General features: G+C 37.8%; 1 protein-coding gene across 1 annotated transcript in view; it reads left to right on the top strand.

The window, feature by feature from the left end:
- The window catches only part of LOC145391030 (uncharacterized), a 112,070-nt gene extending 85,767 nt beyond the window's left edge, over positions 1–26,303 (top strand). The window contains exons 23-28 of the mRNA XM_080265766.1: positions 7,464–7,547; positions 8,676–8,759; positions 9,103–9,175; positions 17,824–17,947; positions 21,081–21,232; positions 22,698–26,303. Of these exons, the coding sequence (XP_080121892.1) occupies positions 7,464–7,547; positions 8,676–8,759; positions 9,103–9,175; positions 17,824–17,947; positions 21,081–21,232; positions 22,698–22,818 (638 nt within the window). The 3' untranslated portion in view covers positions 22,819–26,303. The remainder of the gene's footprint in view (positions 1–7,463; positions 7,548–8,675; positions 8,760–9,102; positions 9,176–17,823; positions 17,948–21,080; positions 21,233–22,697) is intronic.
- The last annotated feature ends 433 nt before the right edge of the window (positions 26,304–26,736 follow it).

Raw genomic sequence — 26,736 nt, 5'->3', positions numbered from 1 at the left:
GCGTTGGGGGAAAATAATAATAATAAGCTTTGTTGCTAAATTCGATGGCTGTGCTTATCTCAGAAAATAATGCTAAAACTTTGATGCTAGATTTGAAGTTAGTGCTCATCTCGTTGGGTAAAATAATAATAATACACTCTGTCGCAAAATTTGAACCCTGTGCTCATCTCAGTGGGGAAAATAATGCTAAACTGTGTCGCTAGATTAGAAGTTCTCCGGTCGGGTGGTATTGACAGATCAACAAGATTTTAAAATGCGTATGTAGGCGTGATTAATTTTGAATATTTAACTGTTTCTCATCCTCCAGTATACTAATCACAATATTTACTGGATTTATAGAGCTTTCACGCCTCATTTAAGAATAATGTTAAGCTTTTCACCACTTTCTAAGTTGAATTATAAGATTATTTAAGACGGAGGTTAAGATGGCATTTGTGGTGTTGAACTTAACCTGGATTTCTTGGTGTAGAGGAGGTGTGGATAGGTGTAGGTGGGTGTGGGTGTGAGTGTAGGTGTGGATGTAGGTGAGTGAGGGTGGGTGAGGGTGTGGTTGTGCTTGTGTCTGTAAAGGTGTGGGTGTATGTGAATGAGATTGTGGGTGTACGTGGATGTGACTAGTGTGTGGGTGTGTGCGGGTGTGGGTGAGAGTGTGGTTGTGTTTGTGTGTAAAGGTGTGAGTGTAAGTGAATGAGATTGTGGGTGTACGTGGATGTGACTAGTGTGTGTGGGTGTGGGTGTGTTTGTGTGTAAAGGTGTGGGTGTAAGTGAATGAGATTGTGGGTGTACGTGGATGTGACTGTAGTGTGTGTGTGTGTGTGTGTGTGTGTGTGTGTGTGTGTATGTGTGTGTGTAAACAGTAATACATATGAGTTCATTACTCTAAGCACTTACCACACATTTCAAAGCAATTTCCCCTCAAAGTAATCTACCTTCTAAGTAACTGAATTTCCTTTACTCGAGGCGGGAAAACTCGATCCCGTGCGTCACTAGGTATGCACGTAACACCTTCCAACCAGTGATTTATTTTTTTTTATTTTTAGGAAGGACACTACCTGCATTTATGTTATTTATTTATTAGGAAAGACATTGTATACTATTTTCCTCAACTCCTTCATTTCAGTAACTTATTTTTTTGTTACTTCGACTCTCTCTCTCTCTCTCTCTCTCTCTCTTATTTATTTATTTATCAGGACAGGCTTTGTAAATTTTTTCCCTCAACTCCTGCATTTCAGTAACTTATTTTTTTGTTACTTCGACACTCTCTCTCTCTCTTTCTCTCTCTCTCTCTCTCTCTCTCTCTCTCTCTTGGTTCTGCAGTCCTTGTTTTCTTCCTTTGTTTGTTTAATTTCGTTCATTTCCTGTTTTTTGTTTCGATACAGAGTGTTTCGTTGCTTGGTTGTGTGTTTCCGGTGTGTGTGTGTGTGTGTGTGTGTGTGTGTGTGTGTGTGTGTGTGTGTGTGTGTGTGTAAAGATGTGTGTGTAAGTGGAGGAGATTGTGGGTGTACGTGGATGTGAGTGTAGTGTGTGTGTGTGTAAAGATGTGTGTGTAAGTGGAGGAGATTGTGGGTGTACGTGGATGTGAGTATAGTGTGTATGTGTGTGTGTGTGTGTGTGTGTGTGTGTGTGTGTGTGAAGATGTAAGTGAAGGAGATTGTGGGTGTACGTGGATGTGACTGTAGTGTGTGTGTGTGTGTGTGTAAAGATGTGTGTGTAAGTGGAGGAGATTGTGGGTGTACGTGGATGTGAGTGTAGTGTGTATGTGTGTGTGTGTGTGTGTGTGTGTAAAGATGTGGGTGTAAGTGAAGGAGATTGTGGGTGTACGTGGATGTGACTGTAGTGTGTGTGTGTGTGTGTAAAGATGTGTGTGTAAGAGAAGGAGATTGTGTGTGTACGTGGATGTGACTGTAGTGTGTGTGTGTGTGTGTGTGTGTGTGTGTGTGTGTGTGTGTAAGTGAAGGAGATTGTGGGTGTACATGGATGTGACTGTAGTGTGTGTGTGTGTGTGTGTGTGTGTTTATTGTACCTCATAACACATGTATATTGCTAAAAATAATCTCCCTTCTTTAACAAACAAACACCATCATCAATAAATATAACTAGCGGTAGGGAATGGCACCCGGAATGAAAAATCTATCCATTTATTTTTACTCGAAATTTGGTCTGAAGTAAAGGAATACCCCCTCCCCTCCCTCCCCCCCCAAAAAAAAAATCTACTGGGATTCTATCTATAATAATTTGAATTTTCATTTTTTTCTGCTTGTGATGTTTTTGAAATTACCTTTTCTGTTGACCTTTTTCTCTGTCTGTCTGTCTGTCTCTCTCTCTCTCTCTCTCTCTCTCTCTCTCCTGTTACCTTTTGCGTTTCTCTCTCTCCCCTGTTAGCCTACTTTTTCCGCTTCTCTCTCTCTCTCTCCTGTTACCTTTTACGTTTCTCTCTCTCCCGTTAGCCTACTTTTTCCGTCTCTCTCTCTCTCTCTCTCTCTCTCTCTCTCTCTCTCTCCCCCCACACACTGCTTACCTTTCCCCGGCCATCTCTCTCTCTCCCCTTGTGTCACTTCCCCTCATATTCTTTGTGTTAGCAGGGTGTGTTGGCAGTCACGTGGCTCTCTACACACCCCTACTGCACACTTCCGGGGTTGTGCAAGTGGGTTAGGGGGGGGTTGTGCCCCTCTGTGTCTGTCTGTCTCGCTGTTTTTTCTTTGGCTTTCTTTATGCTGTTTTCTTTGCCTGTCTCTCTCTCTCTCTCTCTCTCTCTCTCTCTCTCTCTCTCTCTCTCTCTCTCTCTCTCTCTCTCTCTCTCTCTCTCTCTCTCTCTCTCATTTCTATCACCTTTCCTCTGTGTTCGAAGCCCTCCTTATCATTCTCTCTTCCGTACCTCTCTTCATCATTCTCTTTATATATATATCTCTCTTTATCATTCTGTTTTCTATGCCTCACCATCATTCTATTTTCTATGCTTCTATCATTCTATTTTCTATGCCTCACTATCATTCTTTTTTTCTCTTATCATTCTTTTTTTCCTCTGTGCCTCTCCGTCATTCTTTTATCTGTGTCTGTCATTTTCCTCTCTGCCTCTTGTCATGCTCCTGTGTCATTCTTTTTCTCACTTTGTCTTTAATCATTTTTTTCTCTGCCTGTTTATCATTCTTCTTTTTTCTGTGCCACTCATTCTCTCTTTCTCTCTCTGCCTGTCAGTCTTCTCCCTGCCTCTTTGTCATTCTTTTTCTGTGTCACTCTTCTCCTTCCTCTCCCTATCATTCTCTTTTCTGTCACTCTTCTTCCTGTCCCTATCATTCTCTTTTCTGTCACTTTTCCTTCCTCTCCCTATCATTCTCTTTTCTGTCACTTCTTCCTCTCCCTATCATTCTCTTCTTCTGTCACTCTTCTTCCTCCCCCTATCATTCTCTTTTCTGTCACTTTTCTCCTTCCTCTCCCTATCATTCTCTTTTCTGTCACTCTTCTCCTTCCTCTCCCTATCATTCTCTTTTCTGTCACTTTTCTCCTTCCTCTCCCTATCATTCTCTTTTCTGTCACTCTTCTCCTTCCTCTCCCTATCATTCTCTTTTCTGTCACTCTTCTCTTTCCTCTGCGTCTCTGTCATTCTCTTTTTCACTCTCTTTTCTGTCATTTCTTCTTTCTCCCTCCTTCTGTGTCACTCTATATCATTCTTTTTCCTCTGGGATATCTCATGCTATTCAATCATGGTAATTGAAGTTGGTATAATAATAATAATAATGATGATAATAATAATGATAATAGTAATGATAATAATAATAGTAATAATAATAATAATAATGATAATGATAATAGTAATGATGATAATAATAATAATAATAGTAATAATAATAATAATGATAATGATAATAGTAATGATGATAATAATAATAATAATAATAGTAATAATAATAATAATATTAATAATGATAATACCTGTACTGATAATAATAATAATACCTGTAATAATAATAATAATAATAATAATAATAATAATAATAAATGGGTTTTGCTGTACACACTTCCTGGTTAAGTGAAGTGGGTTATGGTACTCTCTTTCTCTCTCTCTCTCTCTCGTCTTATTTTTCCTCCAGTTTCCTTAAATCCCTTGGTATCTCTCCACACACACACACACACACACACACACACACACACACACACACACACACACACACACACACACACACACAAAATGCCTCCCTCCCTCCTCCTCCCCCTCCCCCTCCAAAGGGTATAAGTAGACCTTTGAACCACGCCGAGCCTCAGTTACCCGTGAGACTCCGAGGTGGGAGGGTTGTTGAAATTGTGGAGGGTTTGTGTGCCTAGCGAGTGAGGTTTAAAAGATTCCATTAAAAAAAAATCAGAATTTAAATCTAAACATTATTGAATTTGAACCAGTTGTTAGAATGTAAAATTGAGGAATATTTTGATTTTTTTTTCGTATTTTAGTGATTTTTGGCGATTTTTTTTTGCGTAATGTGACTGACGATTTTTTAAATGAAGTTTTTGGCGATTCCTTGACTATCTGAGTTTTTTTTTTGGCGTGATGTGAGTGATTTTTGGCGATTTTTTGGCGTGATTTGAAGTGGCGTAATTGATACCTTGACGAATGTTTACGTTATTTGAAGAATATTAGTGTGATACCTATTTCTGACGACTTTTGGGACGTGATTTGAAGTGTTTTGGCGTGAGTGATTTTTGGCGTAATACGAGTAGTGATTTTGGCGGGTATTTACGTGACCTGAAGTTTTTTGGCGTAATATTAGTGATTTTTGGCGTGATTTGAACGTTTTGGGCGCAATATTAGTACTGACCTCCAACACACGAGAAATTTAGTGATAGTAACATCATTATTTTTCTCACTGTGGATTTCTTTTATATATTTCTTGATTTCTTTTATATATTTCTTGTTTGTATTTTTTTTTTTGCGAGTAGTGATTTTATTATGCCAAGTAACGACGAAAAGTTCAAAAAAAATTTCAGTTCCTTTCCGTTGAGGTGAATTCCGAATCTGTCAGTGTTGCTGTACGATCGGTTTCCTGTCGTAACTCAGATTAGTCGTAGGAAGAACTAGACGTGGGTAAATTCTGCACTCTTCTGTCCTTCATTTTCCTGCAGATAATAACTGTAATATCCTTAAGATAATTTTCCTCTCGTAACTAAGATGCTTTTGTTTTTTTCGTAACTAAGATTCTTTTTTTTCGTAACTGATTTTTTTCGTAACTAAGATTCTTTTTTCTCGTAACTAAGAATCTTTTTTTCGTAACTAAGATTATTTTTTTTCGTAACTGACTTTTGTTTTTTCGTAACTAAGATTCTTTTTTGTTCGTAACTAAGATTTTTTTTTTTCGTAACTAAGATTCTTTTTCTCGTAACTAAGATACTTTTTTTTTTTTTCGTAAAGAGGAACAGGTGAAATGGTAAAATCTGGCACACGTCCTTCCTTCTTCCTGCATAAACGTATCATTTTTTTACGACAGGGGATCGAGTGTGTAATTATTTTCTTTATATCATTTATTGTCGGTATCTTTGGTCGTTCATATATTATTCTAAAAATTCTTGCGATTATATTAGTGGCGAAACATTTTTCATACTCTTCCGTTCAGTTCCAAAGTTGAATTTAAAATCGGAGTGTTCTTTTTAGCTGCAAAGTTGAATTTAAAATCGGAGTGTTATTTTTCCCATTCAGTTGCAAAGATGAATTTAAAATCGGAGTGTTATTTTTCCCTTCAGTTGCAAAGTTGAATTTAAAATATGAGTATTCTTTCTACCCTGAGTTGCAAAGATGAATTTAAGATCGGAGTGTTATTTTCCCCTTCAGTTGCAAAGTTGAATTTAAAATCGGAGTGTTATTTTAGTTCCTGGTTCCGGTATATTCCAGAAGTTGAATTAAGAACTGGAATGTTACTTTAGTATTTTTTGGTTGAGTTTAGAATCTAGAAATATCGTTTTTATCATCTCCCAAAGTTGAATGAAAAACAGGAGTGTTTAATTTTGGTTGAATTTAGAATCTAGGAGTGTGGTGTTGATCATCTCTGGTTGCGTTCAGTTACAGAAGTTGAGTTCAGAATCTAACGGTGACCCTTTTTGAACTTGGAGCCGTTGACTTACCGATTCAGAAACAGGAACTCAAAATTCAAACCCTTAAAATCAAACAAGGACTTACGGTTACAGTTTAAAAAGGGAAAAACAGCGGAAATTAATCATAACATCGCCAGAAGAGGAAGAGAGACAAAAGAGGAAAGGGGAGAGAGAAAGAAGAAAAGGGAGATAGTAAGAGAGGAAAAGGGAGACAGGAAGAGGAAAAGGGAGACGGGAAGAGGAAAAGGGAGAGAGAAAGAGGGACAAGGAGGGAAATATTAACCTGTGCACATGAAGGAAACTGTGCAACCACCTTCCGAACCCAGCATGTCTTGTGCAGTGGCCGTCAGAGAGAAGGAGGGTTAGTTGAACTTATTATTATTATTATTATTGAACTTTTTCTTCCCTTTCTTTCTTTTTCTCCTCCTCCTCCTCCTCCTCCTTTCTCTTCCCCCATTTTCCTCCTCCTCCTCCTCTTCCTCCTTTTCTTCATTTCTTCTCCATCATCATCATCATCACCATCTTCTTTCCTCCTCCTCCTCCTTCTTCCAAGCGGCGTAGATTAAATTTAGCACCTTTCACAGTTATTTGAGAGAGAGAGAGAGAGAGAGAGAAAGAAATGTAAGGCATGGCTGTATGTACTAGACGTGTGTGTGTGTCTGTGTGTGTGTAACACTTTGCGTTCGAAGTCCTTAACTGAACTAAAGTCTACGGAGAGAGTAAAGTAGTAGTAGTAGTAGTAGTAGTAGTAGTAGTAATAATAATAATAGTAGTAGTGGCGTTAGTAATAGTAGTCGTGGTGATGGTAGTAGTAGTAGTAGTAGGCTAGTAGTAATAGTAGTAGTAGTACTGGTGGTAGTGGTAGTAGTAGTAATATTAGTAGTGGGATTAGTAATAGTAGTCGTGGTGATGGTATTAGCAGTAGTAGTAGTAATATTTGTAGTTATAGTAGTAGTAGCAGTAGTTGTAGTAGTAGTACTTATTTATTACACTGTCAAGACCTAATTAGTCAAAGAAAATAGCCTCTCTCTCTCTCTCTCTCTCTCTCTCTCTCTCTCTCTCTCCAATTATCACAGTATAAATTATAATCATATTTTTTCCATGTATTTCACCTAATTTAACGCCAGTGCCAATAGATTAATACTTTTGCATCTATCTATCTATATATCTATCTTTTTTGCCACAGCTTTTCGCTTTTGCATTAACAGTAATTTATTTTTTATTTATTTATTTATTTATCGAGTTAGACGCCCCCTTTTTTTAATTCCTATGTAAAATATTTGATATGTTTTGTCTGTTTATTTCTGTTTACTTCCGCTAGTAATGTTTCCTCAGTGTGTTTAATTTCTTTTCTCCCTTTTTTCCTCCCTGCACGTTACCTCCAGGAGATAAACCTTCCTCCACTGTGTCTCCCTTCGGCGCCTCCCACACCACCACCACCAGCAGCACCGTCAGATCCTCCTCCAATCAGGGTGAGTGAGGCAGGGTGCAAGACGGGCTTCGTTACTGCCTGCCTTGATAGAGCAGCCCTTACTAACTTTATATGCTATAATATACCTCATATATATATAGTTGACCTAAAGATGCCTTCCTTAGAGATATATGTAGTATATATAACATAATACATTAATCCATAAAGTGTTATATAAAGAATATATATATATATATATATATATATATATATATATATATATATATATATATATATATATATATAATTGTATAGTGTAACGCGTTTGATAAACTGCTATAAGATCCATGAATCACCTTTGTCGTCAGTGATAAATATATATATATATATATATATATATATATATATATATAATATATATATATATATATATATATATATATATATATATATATATAGTGTAACGCGTTTCATAAACTGCTATAAGATCCATGAATCACCTTTGTCGTCAGTGATAAATATAATAATGAACTCCAGCTCAAGATGGTAAATGCTGCATCACACATGAGTAACTGTTTTGTAATGGCACAACGTGCAGTGTACATAGTGTTTTATAGTTACTGCTATAGTCCTAATCAAAGTCAGTGAATTAAACAGTAGTACTGTAGTGTGGATGAGTTAGGGTGATGCCGGGTTGTTTGACTAGTAATTAGAGGACATCACACGCCTGTGTATTGGTTTATGTATCTATCTGCGCTACGTATTTATCTATCTGTCCATCAGTTTATAGCCGGACGCCTTACTCTGAAAGAGATGACCGCAAATGTTGCCTTATTATTATTATTATTATTATTATTATTATTCCATGATTGTCCTCCTCCTCCTTGTCGTCGTACTACTACTACTACTACTACTACTTTCCCATGGCAGTCCTTTTTTTTTTTTTTTTTTTTTTTAATAAATAATTCCAACTTCTTTATCAGTGGCCAAAAAAAAAAAAAAAAATCGATTTTTCTAGTCCTCTAATTATTCCGAAAAACAACCACGTCTCGGCATGTAGTCCAGTGGGTTAAACGACTCCCTAACACCTTCCTTTTGCCGGTTAATTTTGCATCTAGGTAATAGACTTAGATCTAAATAGTGGCGTCTAGATAATAGCCCTAGAACTAACCCCTTGATGTCCATACAGGCAATGTTCATAAGAGTTCCTACTCCACAAGCTACTCCTCGTCCTCCTCCTCCTCCGCCAACAGGACCTCCTACGTCACCAAAAGTTAGTACATGTGGAATATACGGTTTGTTTTACCAGTTTCAGTACCGAATTTAAATGTTTGTAATCTTTTCTCTACTGGATTTTCTCTGGTAGTTGCTGTGGTTTGTTGATGTTAAGGATGTTTGACCCATTGTACCTTTCTTCACCCCTTGTAAACATTAATTTCAGTGTACATATTATTAAACATGTCATTGCTGTGTTGATGGTAGGAACATTGTAACATTTTTTTTTAGACATTTTTAACCCATTATAAACATTGCATTTCGGTTTTTGTCTCTTGTAAATCACTATAACTCTTTGTAAATCACTGTAACTCATTCATTATTGCCTTCCACACCCACAGCCGAGAGCAAAAAAGTCTCCCCCTTCGAAAAATTCAAGCAGTTGGATTCCCAGGCCCCCCGAACAACAGCCAAGTAAGTACCCCCTCGCAGCCCTCGCCCGACCCACGTTTTCTATGTCTCTTTGGGGAATTTCGTCTCTCCTCTACTTTTGCGACTTATTTTGCTTTTTACACCTTGATTTCTTCCTGTATGGCACTTTTTCATTTTTAATATTGATATAGTTTGTATTAATGACGTACAGGAGGACGTTCAGGTGAAATTTGCGGAATAAATCGCTTGTGAAGAGGTGTTACGTAATCCCCTAACCAACCTAGAGCAGATTTATGCCCAGACTATCAAATATACTTCTTGTTTCAGTATACCTTTTTGACTTACGTATTTTCAGACATATTTTTGGCACCCAGACACAGCCGTTCGTTAATATGCTTCTCCTTTTGACATAATATACAGACATACCCTTTAATATACAGTACCCTACCCTCGACATACCCCTCTCGTGTATAACGGTGACGGCTCAGCGTTATCAGTGTCTACCGTACGCCCACACCAGCAGACTGTGCCGTGTTATCAATGTCTATCCTTCATCATTTACTCGTTTCCTACTCCCACTGCCACACCCACGCCCACACCAGCAGACAGTCAGCGTTATCAGTGTCTATCCTGCATCATTTATTCATTTCCTACTCCCACTGGCATACCCACGCCCACACCAGCAGACAGTCAGCGTTATCAGTGTCTATCCTGCATCATTTATTCATTTCCTACTCCCAGTGCCATACCCACGCCCACACCAGCAGGCAGTCAGCGTTATCAGTGTCTATCCTGCATCATTTATTCATTTCCTATTCCCAATGCCACACCAGCAGGCTGAGCCGTCCCTGCAACACGTAAACTAAAGCCAGGACTACCCCGTGTATACGAACATAATATTTACAAACATTATCTCACGGGGTATACTAACATTACTCCTTTCACATTATCTTGGCCCAGATTTTCGTCCTTTTTGCAGTTTATTTCACGTAACACGGAGGAAAAAGACAATGTTACGGTTCTACACCCTTTCCATTGCACCTCTTCGTGACTAGCATCATGTTCTAGAATTATGCTCCTTTCACCTTAACTTGGCCCAGATTTTCGTCCTTTTGCAGCTTATTTCACGTAGCTCAGTGGCAGAAAAAGACAATACTACGGCTCTACATCCTTTCCACAGCACTTCTTCGTGACTAGCATCATATTCTAGTGCTAAAATATCGTCACAAATCAGTAGTTAAGGTGGAGGGATGGCAAGTTTAGGCCAAGTTGGAGTGAAAAGAGTATAGTAATATTTTGAGTGAAAAAAGACAATACTACGGCTCTACACCCTTTGCACAGCACTTCTTCGTGACTAGCATCATGTTCTAGGCCAGGTTAGAGTGAAAAGAGTATAGGAAAGTTCTCACTCTAAATTACACACAGAAAAACAATACCACGGCTCTACATCCTTTCCACAGCACTTCTTCGTGACTAGCAGCGTTTTCTAGCGTTAATCTATTTATATTTCAAATCTATATATTCTACTGACAACCAAAACTCAAAATTTATAAATGATAACAAATCTGAAGATGAATTTTGATGTGATTTTTAATTATGTATTATCCAGTATCTGTTTATTTATCTATTTATCTTTATTTTATTTTATTTATTGACCTTTTCCTACAGGCTAATTATAAACAGGTAGTTTATATAGGCCTAGGCAGTATGTATATTATTATTATTATTATTATTATTATTGAAACAGCCTGAAAATAAAAATTGCAGATTACAGTATTCCTAGATAGCCATTAAAAATCAGTATACAGTATATTCTGAATTTCGAGAAAAAAAAAAAAAAAGTTTACTTCCCAATTTTGACTCATTTCGAAAAAGATCAGTAGGTATATATTTTTTTTAGCCCCCCCCTTCCCCAAAAAATTGAAGGTAAGGTATAATATATATTTTCATGCCTTTAGTTTTAAATTTGAAAAGAATAATAGATAGATAGATAGATACGTAGATATATAGATACATACATAGACATTTTTCGGAAAATAAAAAATGAAATAAGAATCTGGAATTTATTTTATTATTACTATTATGTTTTTTGTAAATACCGAAAAAAATTCATATAGGCCTTAGTTTTTTTGTTTTTTTTGATAAATAAGGGTAGATATAAGAGTGTGTTTATTTGTATATTTGTTACTTTGACCTAGTGGTGAGTGGTTATAGAGAGAGATTTCCATGGATTAATTTTGATTTTGAGTAGTTCTCTCTCTCTCTCTCTCTCTCTCTCTCTCTCTCTCTCTCTCTCCTATATATAAAAAATCCTCCAGATCTTCACAAACTAATTCCAAAAAAGGCAACCCATGGAAATTTCATCTTGCCATACAGAATATATTGTTTTAGTAGTTGGATTTGAGTAGCATATGCCAGTCAGAAATATATCAAAATTTGGCATATAATTCTAATATACTTGGTTCAAAAGAGGCAGCATATTCATTCTTAGATCAAAAAAATAATATGAAAAAAATATATGTAAGGTTTTTGAATTTGATAGAGAAAAAAAATGCTATATTTCAATTTTTTCTTAATGGACAAAAATTTAAAGAAGATTGAATATGGTGTAGTTTTGAAGATTTTGGTATATTTGTGACTGGCTGTGTGAGATGTGCATGTGTTGTATATGTATTGTGTTGGTGTAGGATTGGGGGTGTAACTGAAATATTAAATGATGATATTATTATTATTATTATTATTATTATTATTATTATTATTATCATTATTATACAGTAAAACATTGGTACACTAGTATGGCCTAATATTTTTATGGACAGGGTACTTTATATATGTAAAAGTTATATAAACAGTTACTCTTATTTATATTTACAGTAATGGCAGCTCAGTATTAATTAAACCGTCCTGTAATATCAAAATGTAATATCAGTTATACCCCCAAATCATCCACCTTTATTTTCCACTGTTGCTTTTGTTGATGGGATGGCCTTAGGAGGATCTGGGTACACTGTCTATTCATTATCATGTTACTGTTATTCCCTCTGTTGTGTATATGTGATAAGTGGGTTTTATATTTATCCATGATGAGTCAAATTTATATTAGTATATTTTTTTTCTTGTGTTAGAGAATGTGAGGTAGATATTTTTACAAAGTGGTGATTATTTATAGAGTTGGAGAGGACTTTTTTCTTTATTTTTTCTTTTTTCTTTTTATGCGTGGCTTGGTTTGGTGATTAGTTTGAATGTCGGGATATCACGTTTGCACTTCCTTGATAACCCGTTCAGTTCAAAGATTTTTTTTTTTGGCCATATTATTATTACTTTTTTTTTCCTATGTTTATTAGTTTCTTTCAGCTTAGGAGTACACTTAGAGGGTTGATGTAGGTTGTAGCTAGCACATCTAGTATGAAGACTGTGGGCTGAAGAGAACCACATGGAGGCAGTGAAAATGCATTAAGAAGGGGGGAAAATACTTCATCGGGTGGAATGGTTTCTCTGTTCACACCATGAGCTTGAAAATACACATCATCCACAAATCGTTAACATACATTTGGGGAAAAAAATCCAATCTTTATATATATCTAGCCAACAAAATTATTTGAAAAACTTATATACAGTATATATATAGCCAGGATACAGCAGGGTTATATAATTATATTTAGGAGAGATTACATTAGGTATACTCCTATAAACTGCCTTATTCTCCATTACCTTGATTGCAGCATGCACTTGTACTCATGACAGAATTTCCAAATATTGTCTGTTTACACCAATTTATACTTTTGACTTGTTTATTTACACAATCTAGGTTGAAACAGCCATATATCAACCCCATAAGATGTCAGTTTACACAATCCTGGTTGCTAAGTAATGTTATCTACAGTAAGTGCCACTAGACAATTATTTACATGACTAGGTTGCCACATACCCTCATATCAACCCTGTAAGAATATTTACACCAGTCATCCCCATCAGTCTTGTTTATTTACACAGGCTAGGTTGCCACATAATCTCCAATTTTTTCAACCCCAGAAGACTATTTTTACACAGGGTTCGTTGCTAAAATAACCCTCATCTGGGCCCCTTTCACATGGGTGTATTTTCACGTGTTATTGCCTCTGTGGTTTAGAAATAAATGTTGTTAAATGGGACTGTACACACAAGCTGTGAGCGTGAAAACTGCTGCTGCGGCAGCCATCACTGCACTGTGGTTGCATGGACCTGTGGGTCTGTTCATGCGAACGTGTTTTCATGCGCGACAATTGTGCTTCAGCTCTCAGACAGGCGGTATGTACTGCATTTGCGAAAATAATTGAAGAGCTTGGCATCATCAGCTTTCAGATCTTCACACAAGGAGTAAATTGCACCTGACAGACCCTACAGCTGTTCAAGGGATGGATTCACCATTTATGCTTTTTTTTTTTTTTTTCCCCGCTCATTCACTAGACAAACAAACACAGCTGTCTTCCTTACATCCTTCACCACAAAGAAATGCTGGCACACAACTCAGGCACAGTATTGATGCATAGCAACACATGCTTATGTGAGGTCGTGACAAAACAATGCACCCAGAACACGCTGGTTCTGACACGCGTGGAAGTACACCTGTGTGGAAAGGGCTATAAACGCCAGCGTACGTTTGTTTACATGAGGCTAGGTTGCCACATAACCACCACTCTTCCAGACGCACCGCCGCCACCTTGCCTGCCACATATAGCACATTTCAAACCCCTTTTTTCCACTCTTGTCTCCACCCAGTCCCTTTGCCCTGGCCCTGCCTATTATCAGACTCAATGCCGCCACAATCAAAAAAATCATCCTAGACTTCTGTAAGCGGTGCACAGTCGAGTACGAGAGCAAGGTAGAGTTGGCAACACTATGGTTTGAATCCGGGTTTGTTTTCATAGATAGCACTTCTCTCTCTCTCTCTCTCTCTCCCACCCCCCTTCCCTCTCTCTCTGTCTCTCTCTGGGGCTAGAACAGCAGCTTTTTTTCTTTCTTTAATTCTATGGCTGCTTCTGATCTATTTCGCTTTCTTTCTTGCCTAGATAGATCTGCTTAGCTGATCTCTCATGCTTATTATTTTTATTTATTTATTTATTTTTGCAGCTTTTAAAATGCTGCTTCTGCCTTTTTTTTTATACTTTCGATATTATTCTTTCGTTTATGTCCATTTTTAGCCCTGTTCCTGCATTTTTATTTTTGTGACTTTCGTTTTCATCTTCCAAGCGCTTTCAGTTGTGCATTCTTTTTCAGCCGCTAACTCATCTCAGTCACAAATTTCCCATCTAGATCTGCATCTCTTCAAAATTTGTTCGTTTTATTATTGTTTTTCTTGAACTCATGGTCACCGTGTAATAGTTCGCTGTAATTTAAGATTTTTGATGCACGGCTCTGTTTATGGATATTTAACAAGCTAAATTTAGCAAAATTTAACCCAACCATGATACCCACGTTATTTATTTATTTATTTACTTATTATTATTGTAATTATTTTTATTATTATTATTATTATTTGCCAAGGTTAAGGGTGAAGGATACCATTTTTTTCTTCCAAGCTCATCTGAATGTGAGGGGGGCGCGGTAGCACAGTGGTAGCGCGCTGGACTCGTAATTGGGGGATTGCGAGTTCGAGCCTCGCCCGGGCTGTCGTGCCAGGAGTGGTAGCTCGCTCCTGTAACCCTAGCGGGGCTATATAGTCCAATACAGGGCTTAGCTCGGGGGAACTCCATTTCTCCCATTTTTTTCATCTGAATGTGAGCATAGTGGACTGCAGGCTGAACTTGTCCTTCTCCTGCAGTCCATCCTCCTCAGTTGGGGAATAGGGGGGAGATGAGAGCATTTATACACCCGGGCAGTGGAGTCGACCAGTCATGTTAGTGCCACTGTGTGAAGGCATCCCTTGGTTAAATTAGAAGTTAAATTTGCTTTGTGTATTATCCATATAAGTCAGTCTGTGCAATCAAACTTCCTATATACCCATTTCTCTCACAGTTTTCCTTCCTTATGCCCATCAGCAAGCCTTCCTAGTCCCAGAAGTAGACTCAAGATTGATTATCTAGACATGATGAAAGCACAGAACCCAGCATTTCCAATTTGAAATAGGTGCAAATTCTTGAAAATTCGTTTACCAGTATGTAATGCTCATACGACATGGACATGTGGTAGTGCTCATGAATTGACCGTCACACTACCATATTCCGCAACGTGTGCCTAACAGAATTCACTTGTTCCCCAAACTGCTGAAGTCCAACTGTTGCAGGTTTTATGAATGAAGGACAGCATCATTCTGGTGTATGGAATCTTTTTATTTAATTTTTTCCTTCCTTTGCCCTTCTGTAATACACACACACACACACACACACACATATATATATATATATATATAAAGTGTATTTGCCAAATACCCTAGTTACTCTTAGGACAAATTTCCATCTGTTCCTTACTGTCTGGACAGGTTTGCATCTATTTTTGACTTTGGAAAGGCTGGGTTGTTCTTTTGTAATGTTCTGAAACCTGTCCCAACCTTTTCTCTCGCAGCTTCCCCCCTAACGCAAACATAAACAAACCTCACAGCCAATACTGTCCTAGTTTTAGTACACTGACCATCAACACGCACCCCCAGCTAGTTGTACAGGTAGCAAACACCAGTCAGAGCAGGCTAACACGTCTAACACAGAGGATATCACTCTAACACACAGGATATCATTCTAACACAGAGGGTTTATAGTTTCTAATGCCCCCATGCATCGTGTTATAGGATTAGAAGTTAGCAACTTGTGCCACATCTAACAGAGAGATTTCCTAACAGTTCCTAGCACGCCATGCATCTTGTTTAGGGTTACCTGTGATAGAATCCATTACTCGTTCCATATATAATGTGCCTAGACAAAGATTGTGATGTTGAAAAATGTCGGTGAGAAAATTCCCACAAGAAACTGAGGTGATATTAACCTGCCATACGTTTTTTTAAAGATGTCTTGAACGATTTTAAAAGTATTAATTTTTTGCGCCAAAACTGTCACTGTAACTACATTTAAACTGATTTTTCCCACCCAAAACTACCCTTTTGTGTTAATATATAAATTAATAAATCTGTGTATGGTACATTTTACATTCTCTTTATTTATGTACAGTATTTATTGTAGTAGCACCTAAATTAAGCTTCATGGTAGTATTTAAAAAAAAAAATCATGCAAAAATGGAAATGAAAAAAGTATATATATCCATTAGAAAATATCTGTAAATTTGTTCTATTATTCATTTTTAATTTGTCAATAACTCAAACTATTTTTTCTTAGTGATGTCATAGTGTATTTTAGTGACATCATTATAGTATATTTCAATGACATCATTATAGTATATTTCAATGACATCATTATAGTATATTTTAATGACATCATTATAATATATTTTAATGATGTCATTATAGTGTATTGTAATGACATCATAATTTATTTTAGTGATGTCATTATAGTGTATTTTAGTGATGTTATAGTTAGTTACCTCATAACCAAAAAATATTTATTAAAAAAAAAAAAAAAAGGCAATTTTCAAAGCATATGTTCTTGTGGGTTATTTATTTATTTACATTTATTTATTTATTTATTGTGCCTGTATAGAGTGAATGATAGAGTTAGTGTACAGTTATAGATGCCTTGAGTATAATTCAGTGTACAGTTGTTACGGAAGCTCCCTAACGCCTTATCTTAACCGATTTATTTTTTTGGATACCTCTTCTTGGATACCACCAGCTGATATAGACCTGTATGTCAATTTTGCAGAATATGGTGACATTAGATTTAAGTAACTGCAGAAGTCGACAGGAAGGTGTAACAAGCAAAATAAATCGCTTAGGAAGTGGTGTTAGGGAGCTTCCATAACTGACAAGACTATGGATCTTGGTTTGTGTTGTTAATATAGAAGGGAATGTGTAGTTATAGTCATAGTTTATTTTATTTTTCAAACTACCTCACTCTTTCTACTGTATTTTTTATTTCACCTTGTTGCCTTCCACCCATCTCTGTTTTTTGGACTTTATTTCTCATTTTATTCTCCTCCAATCATCTCTTTCTCTTTTGGACATCCTGTGGACCTCATTCTGTGTAACTTATCCTTGTCTTTGTCACCGCCGTTCTTGCCTCCCTGTCCTACGTGTGTGTGTCCTTGTGTGTCTATCCTGTCATTAACGTAGCCGAGCCGTAACATCTTTTAGGAGGCGAATGGCCCGCATGTCACCCCGGGCACTAACAGCGGGGGCTCATATTGCTGCCTGGTGATTCCTGAAGTTGCCTGGTGACATCTGAAGTTGCCTGGTGATTGCTGAAATTGCCTGGTGATCTCTGAAGTTGCCTGGTGACTTCTGAAGTTGCCTGGTGACTTCCGAAGTTGCCTGGTGATTTCTGAAGTTGCCTAGTGATTGCTGAAGTTACCTGGTGATATCTGAAGTTGCCAGGTGGCTCCTGAAGTTACCTGGTGACTCCTGAAGTTGCCTAGTGACTCCTGAAGTTGCCTGGTGATTTGTAAAGTTACCTGGTGACTCCTGAAGTTGCCTGGTGACTTGTGCAATTCCCTGGTGACTTCCTGTAATGCCTGGTGACCTAGTACGCCTGTGATGTCCGTGCACTGATGCCTGGTGATGTGTTGCTGCTGCTGCTGGTGCTTCACGCTCTCTTCCCTCCTTCCTGCAGTGCTAAATCCAAGTCACCTGCCGGGGCTCCGCTTTTCCAATTATCGAGTCAGCTCAGCCACAGCGCGTCAGGGGTCAAGGATATGTTGCTGACCTGGTGCCAGTGCCGTACCCGCGATTATAAGGTACACAGCGAGACACCTCCCTACACCCCCACCCCTTAATATACACCCCTACACCCCACCCCAAGACCCCCCTCCCACCTTTATTTCCCTCCCTTATCTTCTGTTTTTCACTACTCTCTCTCTCTTTTTCTGTCACACCCCAAGCAACCATTCCTATTCTCTCTGTACATGCCTACCTACCCACCTACACCCACACTCACATCCTTCAAGCCTCAATAACACTCCCACACCCACACATCCACCCAACACCTACATCCACTATCCTGGGCAACCCATTCCTCCCACCTATATTTATAAGTCCACCCACCCACCCGTCTCCCACCCACCTACCCACCCACCTACCCACCCACCATTCTCCCTCCCACCCACCCACCGCACCAAGCCACCCCGTGACAGTGGCTTACTCCAGCATAGCGATTGTGTTAATGGCCAAGGACGGATTTACTTAACGAATATTAATCCTTTAACAAATTTATTTTTTTTAATTTGTACCAACACCACACTGTCCACCACAAACATGATTGGTATAAATTTTTTTGACTTTTCCATTTTAAAATACGCACAGGATTGGCGTGAATTTGGGGACATTTTTTCAAATTTTAAAATACACTAATGGAGATATGGGTACAGGTTGTGATAAGTAGACTGTGATTAATTAAGAGAGGACACACCTGATGAGCAGATATATACTGTATAGGTAGACAGACAGGTAGATAGATATAGGCAGGTAGGTAGATAGTCTTTTTTTAACATATACATTTGATAAGTAAATTAAAGTGATTAAGAGATAAGTTGTGGGCTAGGAACATAAACCTCGTGTTAGATGGTTAGATGAATTTATAAATGAGACAGTGAGGTGGTTAAGGGTAGGAAATATTTGTTAGGCAGCTGATAAGAGATAGTAATGTTATAATAATAGTTTACGACCCTCAGCATAGCATAAGTGATCTGTAAAAAAAAGTCAGAATGAAGATAAGAAAGATAACACATTTTAATTAGATAGGCAGTGATTAGAAATTATTTAGATATTACTAGACCAGTTGATCTTGTCTCATCTAAGCAATTATAAAACTTGGGTAAAACTAGATTAATACGGGTATGGTTCTTCCTTATCAAGAGGGTCGTGTAAGGTCAGGGCAAGTTAGATATAAGGTTAGACTAAGTTAGGTGATAGATGTAACGTTAAGCTGAGTTAGATAGATTGGGTATAGATATGTTAGGTTTGTATTCTTGTCGATCAAGGAAGCTCCCTAACACCTCATCCATAGTGATTTATTTTTGGATAGGGCTGGTTAATATTCTTTCGTATGTTATTTATGCAGATTATGATGATATTGGAAGGATTTATGTAACACACAAGAGGACAGTAAGGTGTAATAGGCAAAATAAATCACTTAGGAAAAGGTGTTGGGGAGCTTCCTTTCAGTATCATCTTATTCTGGATAAGTAACGTACAAAAGGATATTAACCAGTCCTGCCCAAAAATAAGTCGCTAAGGAAGAGTTGTTAGGGAGCTCAGTCCTTCCAATATCATCATACTCTGCACAAGTAACATACAGAAGGATATTAACGAGTCATATTCAAAAATAAATTGCTCAGGAAGAGGTGTTAGGGGACTTCCTTAACCAGCGATATTATGATTCAATTTCTCCTTTTTCAGTGTGATGACAGGGTGATTGTAAATATCTACACCTATACTGCACTTACACGAAATATATATATAACACGAATTACCGTAAAATGCACGCAGTTCTGTAAAAAACGAAAAATATGTATGTAACCTTTGAGTGAGCTTTGTTTACATTGGCACCATTTTATGTGTGGAATGAGAGATTTTGATGCTTCTTTTCCTAAGTGATTTGTTTACACTACTACACCTTAACCTTCTGTAAGCTGCGGATATCATTTTAATGTCGATAATAGTTTGTAGCAGTGATGTACAGGAGGCTGTTGAGGTGTATGAAATGAATAAATCGCTTAGGAAGAGGTGTTGACGTGACCTCCAAAGCCACATAGAAAACGGGCCTATTTTTGGTGTGTAAATTGGTGTGCTGTAGATCAAGCTTTTCCTTTGGCCGTGGTTTGTTTATGTTTGGGTGTGTCGCCATGGTAACCACATTTCCCGCCAACACAGTCACTTGTTTTGCGCCTCAGAGGACCGAGCGCAAGACGGGACAACCGCGCAAAACAAAACCACAACAAAAACCAGTAATACAGTTGTTTTTGCTAGTTTCCTTGAATTGTTTTTGCTAGTTATCGTGCCAAATATGATTGAGTTTGCTAGTTTTCATCCAGTATTAGATTTTTCTTTTCTTTTTTTTTTTGCTAGTTCTCATGCATGATGTGGAGGTTTGTCATCTACTCAGAATAAAAACACAGTGCATCACTTTTTGTACATAAAAACAATAGCTTAGCATAGTCTGTACATAAATACTAGTTCAGCATAGTTACTAGAAGCATAGAGGAAGCTTAGAATGCCTTGGTTGCTAGCCATAGAGATTTTAAAAGCATCCGTGCATGTTTATTAGTAACCGTGTGTTTTATTTATTTTTCTATTTGGATTTATATGGATGTATTTCTGCATTTACTGCCCAAACTGATACACTAAGAAAAATAATAATCTTTTTCCAATATATACTTTGTTATTGTAGCTTCAGTTCTTGCAAATTAATGAGAAATGTTTAACAATTATGCATTTTTTTTTTCTTTGACTAATTACAACTCAAAAATCTCTCTCAAAGACTGGTTAAAATACAGTGCATCTTAACTACAGTGATCTTCTTTCTCTGTCTTCTGTACACACACACACACACACACACACACACACACACACACACACACACACACACAGTTCTAAATAGATATCAAAGTGAAGGTCATTTCTCTAAACTTAATGTTATGTGATGCAGAAAATTACACACAAACACGCACACATTTTATACTCCGTTTTCCCATGTCAAAACATTGCTCTGGAAGTTTCCCATTTCAAACGCAAGACCACATACGCGAAATTATACACAGACAGACACACACACACTCCAGTCTATCAAAATCTACCCACAACATCTCTTAAAGACTCCCTTGTATTTATTTTCTGTTATTAATTCCTCTCCTGCCGCCGCCACCACCCCAGGGAGTAAAAATCGAGAACTTCAGCACAAGTTGGAATGATGGTATGGCTTTCTGCGCGCTCGTCCACCATTTCTACCCCGACGCCTTCGACTTCGACAAACTGGACCCCAAGAACCGACGCCACAACTTCGAGCTTGCCTTTAGGGTGGCCGAGTAAGTGGAAAGATGTTTATTATTATTATTATTATTATTTGGAGTTTTTTTTTTTTTGGCATTATTTACATCCTCCTCCTCATCAGGTTTGTTTTGTTTTGTTTCCTCTTCCTCCCATCCTTCCTTCCCTCCTTTCTCTTTTTCTCTTACTCCTCCTCTTCCTCCCATCCTTCCTTCCCTCCTTTCTCTTTTTCTCTTCCTCCTCCTCTTCCTCCCATCCTTCCTTCCCTCCTTTCTCTTTTTCTCTTCCTCCTCCTCTTCCTCCCATCCTTCCTTCCCTCCTTTCTCTTTTTCTCTTCCTCCTCCTCTTCCTCCCATCCTTCCTTCCCTCCTTTCTCTATTTCTCTTCCTCCTCCTCTTCCTCCCATCCTTCCTTCCCTCCTTTCTCTTTTTCTCTTCCTCCTCCTCTTCCTCCCATCCTTCCTTCCCTCCTTTCTCTTTTTCTCTTCCTCCTCCTCTTCCTCCCATCCTTCCTTCCCTCCTTTCTCTTTTTCTTCCTCCTCCTCTTCCTCCCATCCTTCCTTCCCTCCTTTCTCTTTTTCTCTTCCTCCTCCTCTTCCTCCCATCCTTCCTTCCCTCCTTTCTCTTTTTCTCTTCCTCCTCCTCTTCCTCCCATCCTTCCTTTCTCTTTTTCTCCTCCTCCTCCTGCCTTCTGTCCTTGTTTCCTTCCTTCCCTCCATCTATCCATCCTTCCATCCCTTTGTTGCTGTTGTTATTATTATTATTATTATTTTTATTATTACTGTTTACTTGTTACTAATGATAACATTTTCCTGTTTATGTACCCCACCCACCCAATGTGTAATAATGGGATGATGATGGTAATGATGATAGATGGTGATAATGATAATGGTGTTGGTGGTGATGATGATGCTGCTGCTGCTGATGATGATGGTGGTGATGATGATGCTGATGATGATAATGAAAGTGACACAGGCTTATCATGTTTTTATTATTATTATTATTATTATTATTATTTTTTTTTTTTTTTTTTTTTTTTTTTTTTTTAGTAGAGTGTCACCATGTACCTGGCACCTTCATTCAGGGTTGTAAGTCCTTGTGAGGCACTACTTGTCCTTGTAACCCCCCCTTGTACATTAATGTACATCTGTTTGCACTATTTTCCATCTTTTTACATTGAGTTGCCAGAGTCGTCAGTCAATTTGAGCCACTACTTGTCCTTGCAACTCCCCCTTACACTAATTTACATCTGTTTACAGTTATTTACATCTATTTCCACTCATTTACATCTCTTTCCACTCATTTACATGTATTTACACCAGTTTATTGAGGCGTCTGGCAATAGAATAGATAGATAGACATTGAGTTTCCAGGGGTTGTAAGTCCTTTTGAGGCAATACTTGTCCTTGTAACCCTTCATACATTACTTTACATCAGTTTACACCAGTCTACATCCATTTACTCCACTTTATATCTATTTACACTCATTTACATCTATTTACAGTGAGCGAGCGGGTGTGATGCCACTCTTGGACGTCGAGGATATGGTGATGATGAAGAAGCCGGACTGGAAATGTGTGTTTACCTATGTCCAGAGCCTTTATAAGCGGTTCAAGGATGAGTAGGACCTCCAACCCCTACCTCGTCCTTCAACATCATCCTCAGTACACCTCGTCGTCCCCCCCCCCTCCTTCCCTCCCTCCTCCACTTCCTTCTTCTTCCTTCTTCCTCACTTTTTCTCTCTCCTATGTCCAGAGCCTTTCTAAGTGGTTGAAGGATGAGTAGGACCTCCAACCCTACCTTGTCCTTCAGCCTCATCCTCAATACACTTCGTCTTCCTCCTCCTGTTCAGCATCTTCCTCCTTTGTTTTCCTCACTCCATTCTTCTGTTTTTGTCTTTCTTCATCTTCCTCCTTCCTCCTCATGTCTTTGTATCTCTCCTTCTCCACTTATACTTTCACTTACACTCCCACTTATACTTGCATCTAATACTTCAACCCACCCCTCATCCTCCACCCAAATACAGGTACTGCCACCCACCCCTCATCCTCCACCCAAATACTTCCACCCGCCCCTCATCCTCCACCCTTACACTGGCGGCCATAGCACTTTTGTAGTGATATAAGTGTACATGTAATGATAATGAAGAAGAGGAAGAACGAGAGGAAGCAGATGAAAAAGAAGAGAAATAATAATAAGAAGAAGACGAAAGAGAAGAAGATTATCAACAAGAATTTTAAAGTGTTTGTGGATGTTCGTTAAACATGTAAGGAATTTTATGTTACTTAGAGAACAAAGTATTGGTTTACTTTGAAGTTCACAATATATAAATTACTCACAACATTACTTTGATTTTAATAATCAAAGTATTTTATATGCTGCTAATGTAACAAAGTACTGGGTTACTTTGAAGGTTACAATATATAACTAGATACTCAAAAAAATACTGTAGTTACTTAGATTTTAATATTATATGTAATTAATGTTTATGTAAAAGAATAGTTTCTTTGATTTTGAAGTTCACAAAAGCTTTAATATACAGTATACTGAAATAAGTTACTTTGAGTTTGAAGTATACAAATGTCTGTTGCTTTGAGGCACAAAAATTAATTGCTTTTATTTTAAAAGTACACAAAACAATAACAGGATACTGAAAAAAATTGTTTGATTTTGAAGTACACGGAAATATAACTAGATACTCAGAATAATAGTTACCTTGATTTTGAAGTACTGTGATGAATGTACATGTACCGTGTCACTGTAACAACTGTGCTTGTAGTAGTGTTGGCTGTCCAGTTTTTGTTCTTTTTTTTTTTTTTTTTTAGTAATTGTTAAGGAGGAAATCAGCCATGTTTTCCTGAATTAAGTTATTATTACGTAATTTATTTATTTATTTCTCACCCATGTTCTTCTGGGACCAAAATCTCGATCAATCATCCAGTCAGGCGTTCCCATCCCATCAAAATAAATAAACAGATAAGTAAATAATCCATAAAAAGCCAGAAATATGAGGTGAAAAATATATATAAGGATTTTTTTTTTTTTTTTTTTTTTTTTTTTTTTTTGTAAAGCCATACCTGCATTTCCAATTTGTGCTGACTGTATGATGAAAACGGGAGATTCATTGTTTTTTTGTGAATGCTCTCTACAGCTTATAATATATTCTGTATATCCATTTCTCGGGTGGTATTCTGAGTGGATGTGGGGATGTCTTAGATCATTTTCCTTAGCAGTTTGTCCTGCACACTCGGTATAGCCTTGCATGCTGTTGAATCCAAGTTTACCAATTTTAAAACAAGGTCTCATACAAGAGGAAGTGTAATATGTGGACTAAACTGCCTAGGAAATGGTGCTTAGGAGCCTCCCAGACCACTTAAATATAACCCATAGACCTGTTTACCCCCACACTGAGTCCTTTGAGTGTTATAGTCAGTTGTAACTATACGAGAATATAGTTCCTGATATAATTATGTACCTCGAAAAGTGTATACTCTGGGGTACCCGAACATACACTACAGATATATCACTTCATTTACTCCCTTGAGGTCTTTAGTGTATGAAGTGTATGATTTCCAATGCTTATTCAAATTATTCATTATCCAGAGCTCAATATATTTGCTAAAAAAGTGTATAATTTTTAGCTTTAAGTCTCGTTCGCGTAATTGATAACCAATGTATCTAGGGTTAGGGTTGATGCTTTTTATAATATACCTTTTTTTGATTATATGTGTACCTTCCCATATAGTCCTGAATTTGCTACATTTTATTAGTGTTAAGTTGATGTTGATAATATATTTGGAATTATGTTTTCCTCACATGCAGGAGTCAAAACCCGCAGATGTTGAAAGCTGCAGTCTTGTTGGTTAAGAGAGCTTCCTTGCACCTCTTCTTAAGTGACTTATTTTGCACATTCCCCCATAATACTGTCTTGTTTGTTATAGATTCCCACTACATAAGCAGACAGAACACCAACTATTTCACATCCACCCCACGTATTCCCTGCATACCATTGTCCAACTCTACCCAAGCCTTCCTGGAAAGGCTTCGTCAGTCCTGCAGTAGTCTGTTAAAGGACTGTACATTCTTCTTTTCCTCCCTTTGTATTCCCCTTTTCTTTTTCATTACTTAAACAGGTTCAGTACTTTCCACAGAAGACAGTTGTAACGTGCTATGTGCAAAAGTAAACAAACTGCATGCAGAACATGGAAAATATATCTGTTTGTATGCAGAAGTAAGTTGCTAAGGAAGAGGTGAAAGGAAAAAGCTTCCAAACCAACGGGAAAAATGATCCAGGGTTACTCAAATCCTGCTTATGTTTTAAATTTTTAGCCACAGTTCCTTTCTGTCCCTACCACATCTCTGTCAAGGTTTGTGTTTCCCTCTCGCAGCTAACGTAGAAGATAAATTATGCTGTGATAACTTTTGTGACATAATCTGGTGCCAATTTGCTGCCTTTTTAACCAATAAGGAGCATTTTTGTTATCTATAATCCATTTCAGGGAACCGCTGTAGCTAATGTGGTTTTCGTAACAAGGAATTGTCTGTATTGCGGACTATTTCTGTGAACTACATTAGCTGACTCGGTTCCATAACAAGAAATGAGATTAGATAAGCTATCAGTGGTAATGGATTACTGTATAGAATAATAATAGTGTCACAATATTTCTATGTGTATTGCTACGTCATGTTTTTTTAACCCCTGGATGCTGGGCGTCGTACTTTTGTTAATATTCTCCCAAATAACAGACATATTTTGCTCAGCTTAGTGGAGATTTAGTGAAGGGGTTAATCAAAGCTTTATCTAGCCCTTCTAGCTCTGAAAATCTACCCTGAGCTGAGTATAATTGTCTGTAGATGCAAGAATGATTTAAAAACACATCCTCAGCCTCCAGGGGTTATCCACATCATATACATTCAATAATATATATTTTGCGGGCGCCATTTCTGCCCGCCTGGTCAAATAATCACAATATATATAGGTGCAGAGGATTTATGGAAACTTTTAGTGTCTATATCAGTACTCGTGTGCTTCGGAAACCTAACACTGCTCGCTATCACACATGCTTTAAGAGAGCCGCAATGCTGGAACTTATAATAAATGTGAATAAGAGATGGTGGTTTTATTTGCCATAGTAGTAGTAGTCTAACGTGGTAGGTGGTGGCGACCATCATCCACCCACTTGATGTAGTGCTGTCTACTTCATTCACCTTTATCATTCATTTTCTGTCTGACCTCTTCCTTCCTACTTCTCCCATCTTTCCTGTCACTTTTTCTTACTCTTCTTTCCTTTTCAGGTGGCTTCACATTGAGTGACTAGCCCAATGGTTTCCTGTAAGTCAGGAAACCACTTACAGTGCTGGGTGGTAACTATATAACCACCACATATGTGTTCCCTACGTGCCAACAAGTGGTTTAGTGTCGAGTTAGCGCCCCTCCCTATAGAACAACTAAAAGACAAACAGCCACCCCCCTGTGGGATTATGGCGTATGGGTAGAGATAGATAGTAGTAGTAGTAGTAGCAGGGGAAGAAGTTGTAGTACT

The sequence above is a fragment of the Coenobita brevimanus genome, chromosome 2 (assembly GCF_032717465.1).
Source record: "Coenobita brevimanus isolate Jiangsu-jjx chromosome 2, ASM3271746v2, whole genome shotgun sequence".
In the NCBI taxonomy this organism is placed as follows: domain Eukaryota; kingdom Metazoa; phylum Arthropoda; class Malacostraca; order Decapoda; family Coenobitidae; genus Coenobita; species Coenobita brevimanus.
Note: the sequence above shows the minus strand (reverse complement) of the source record. Positions and strands in the feature narration are given on the sequence as shown.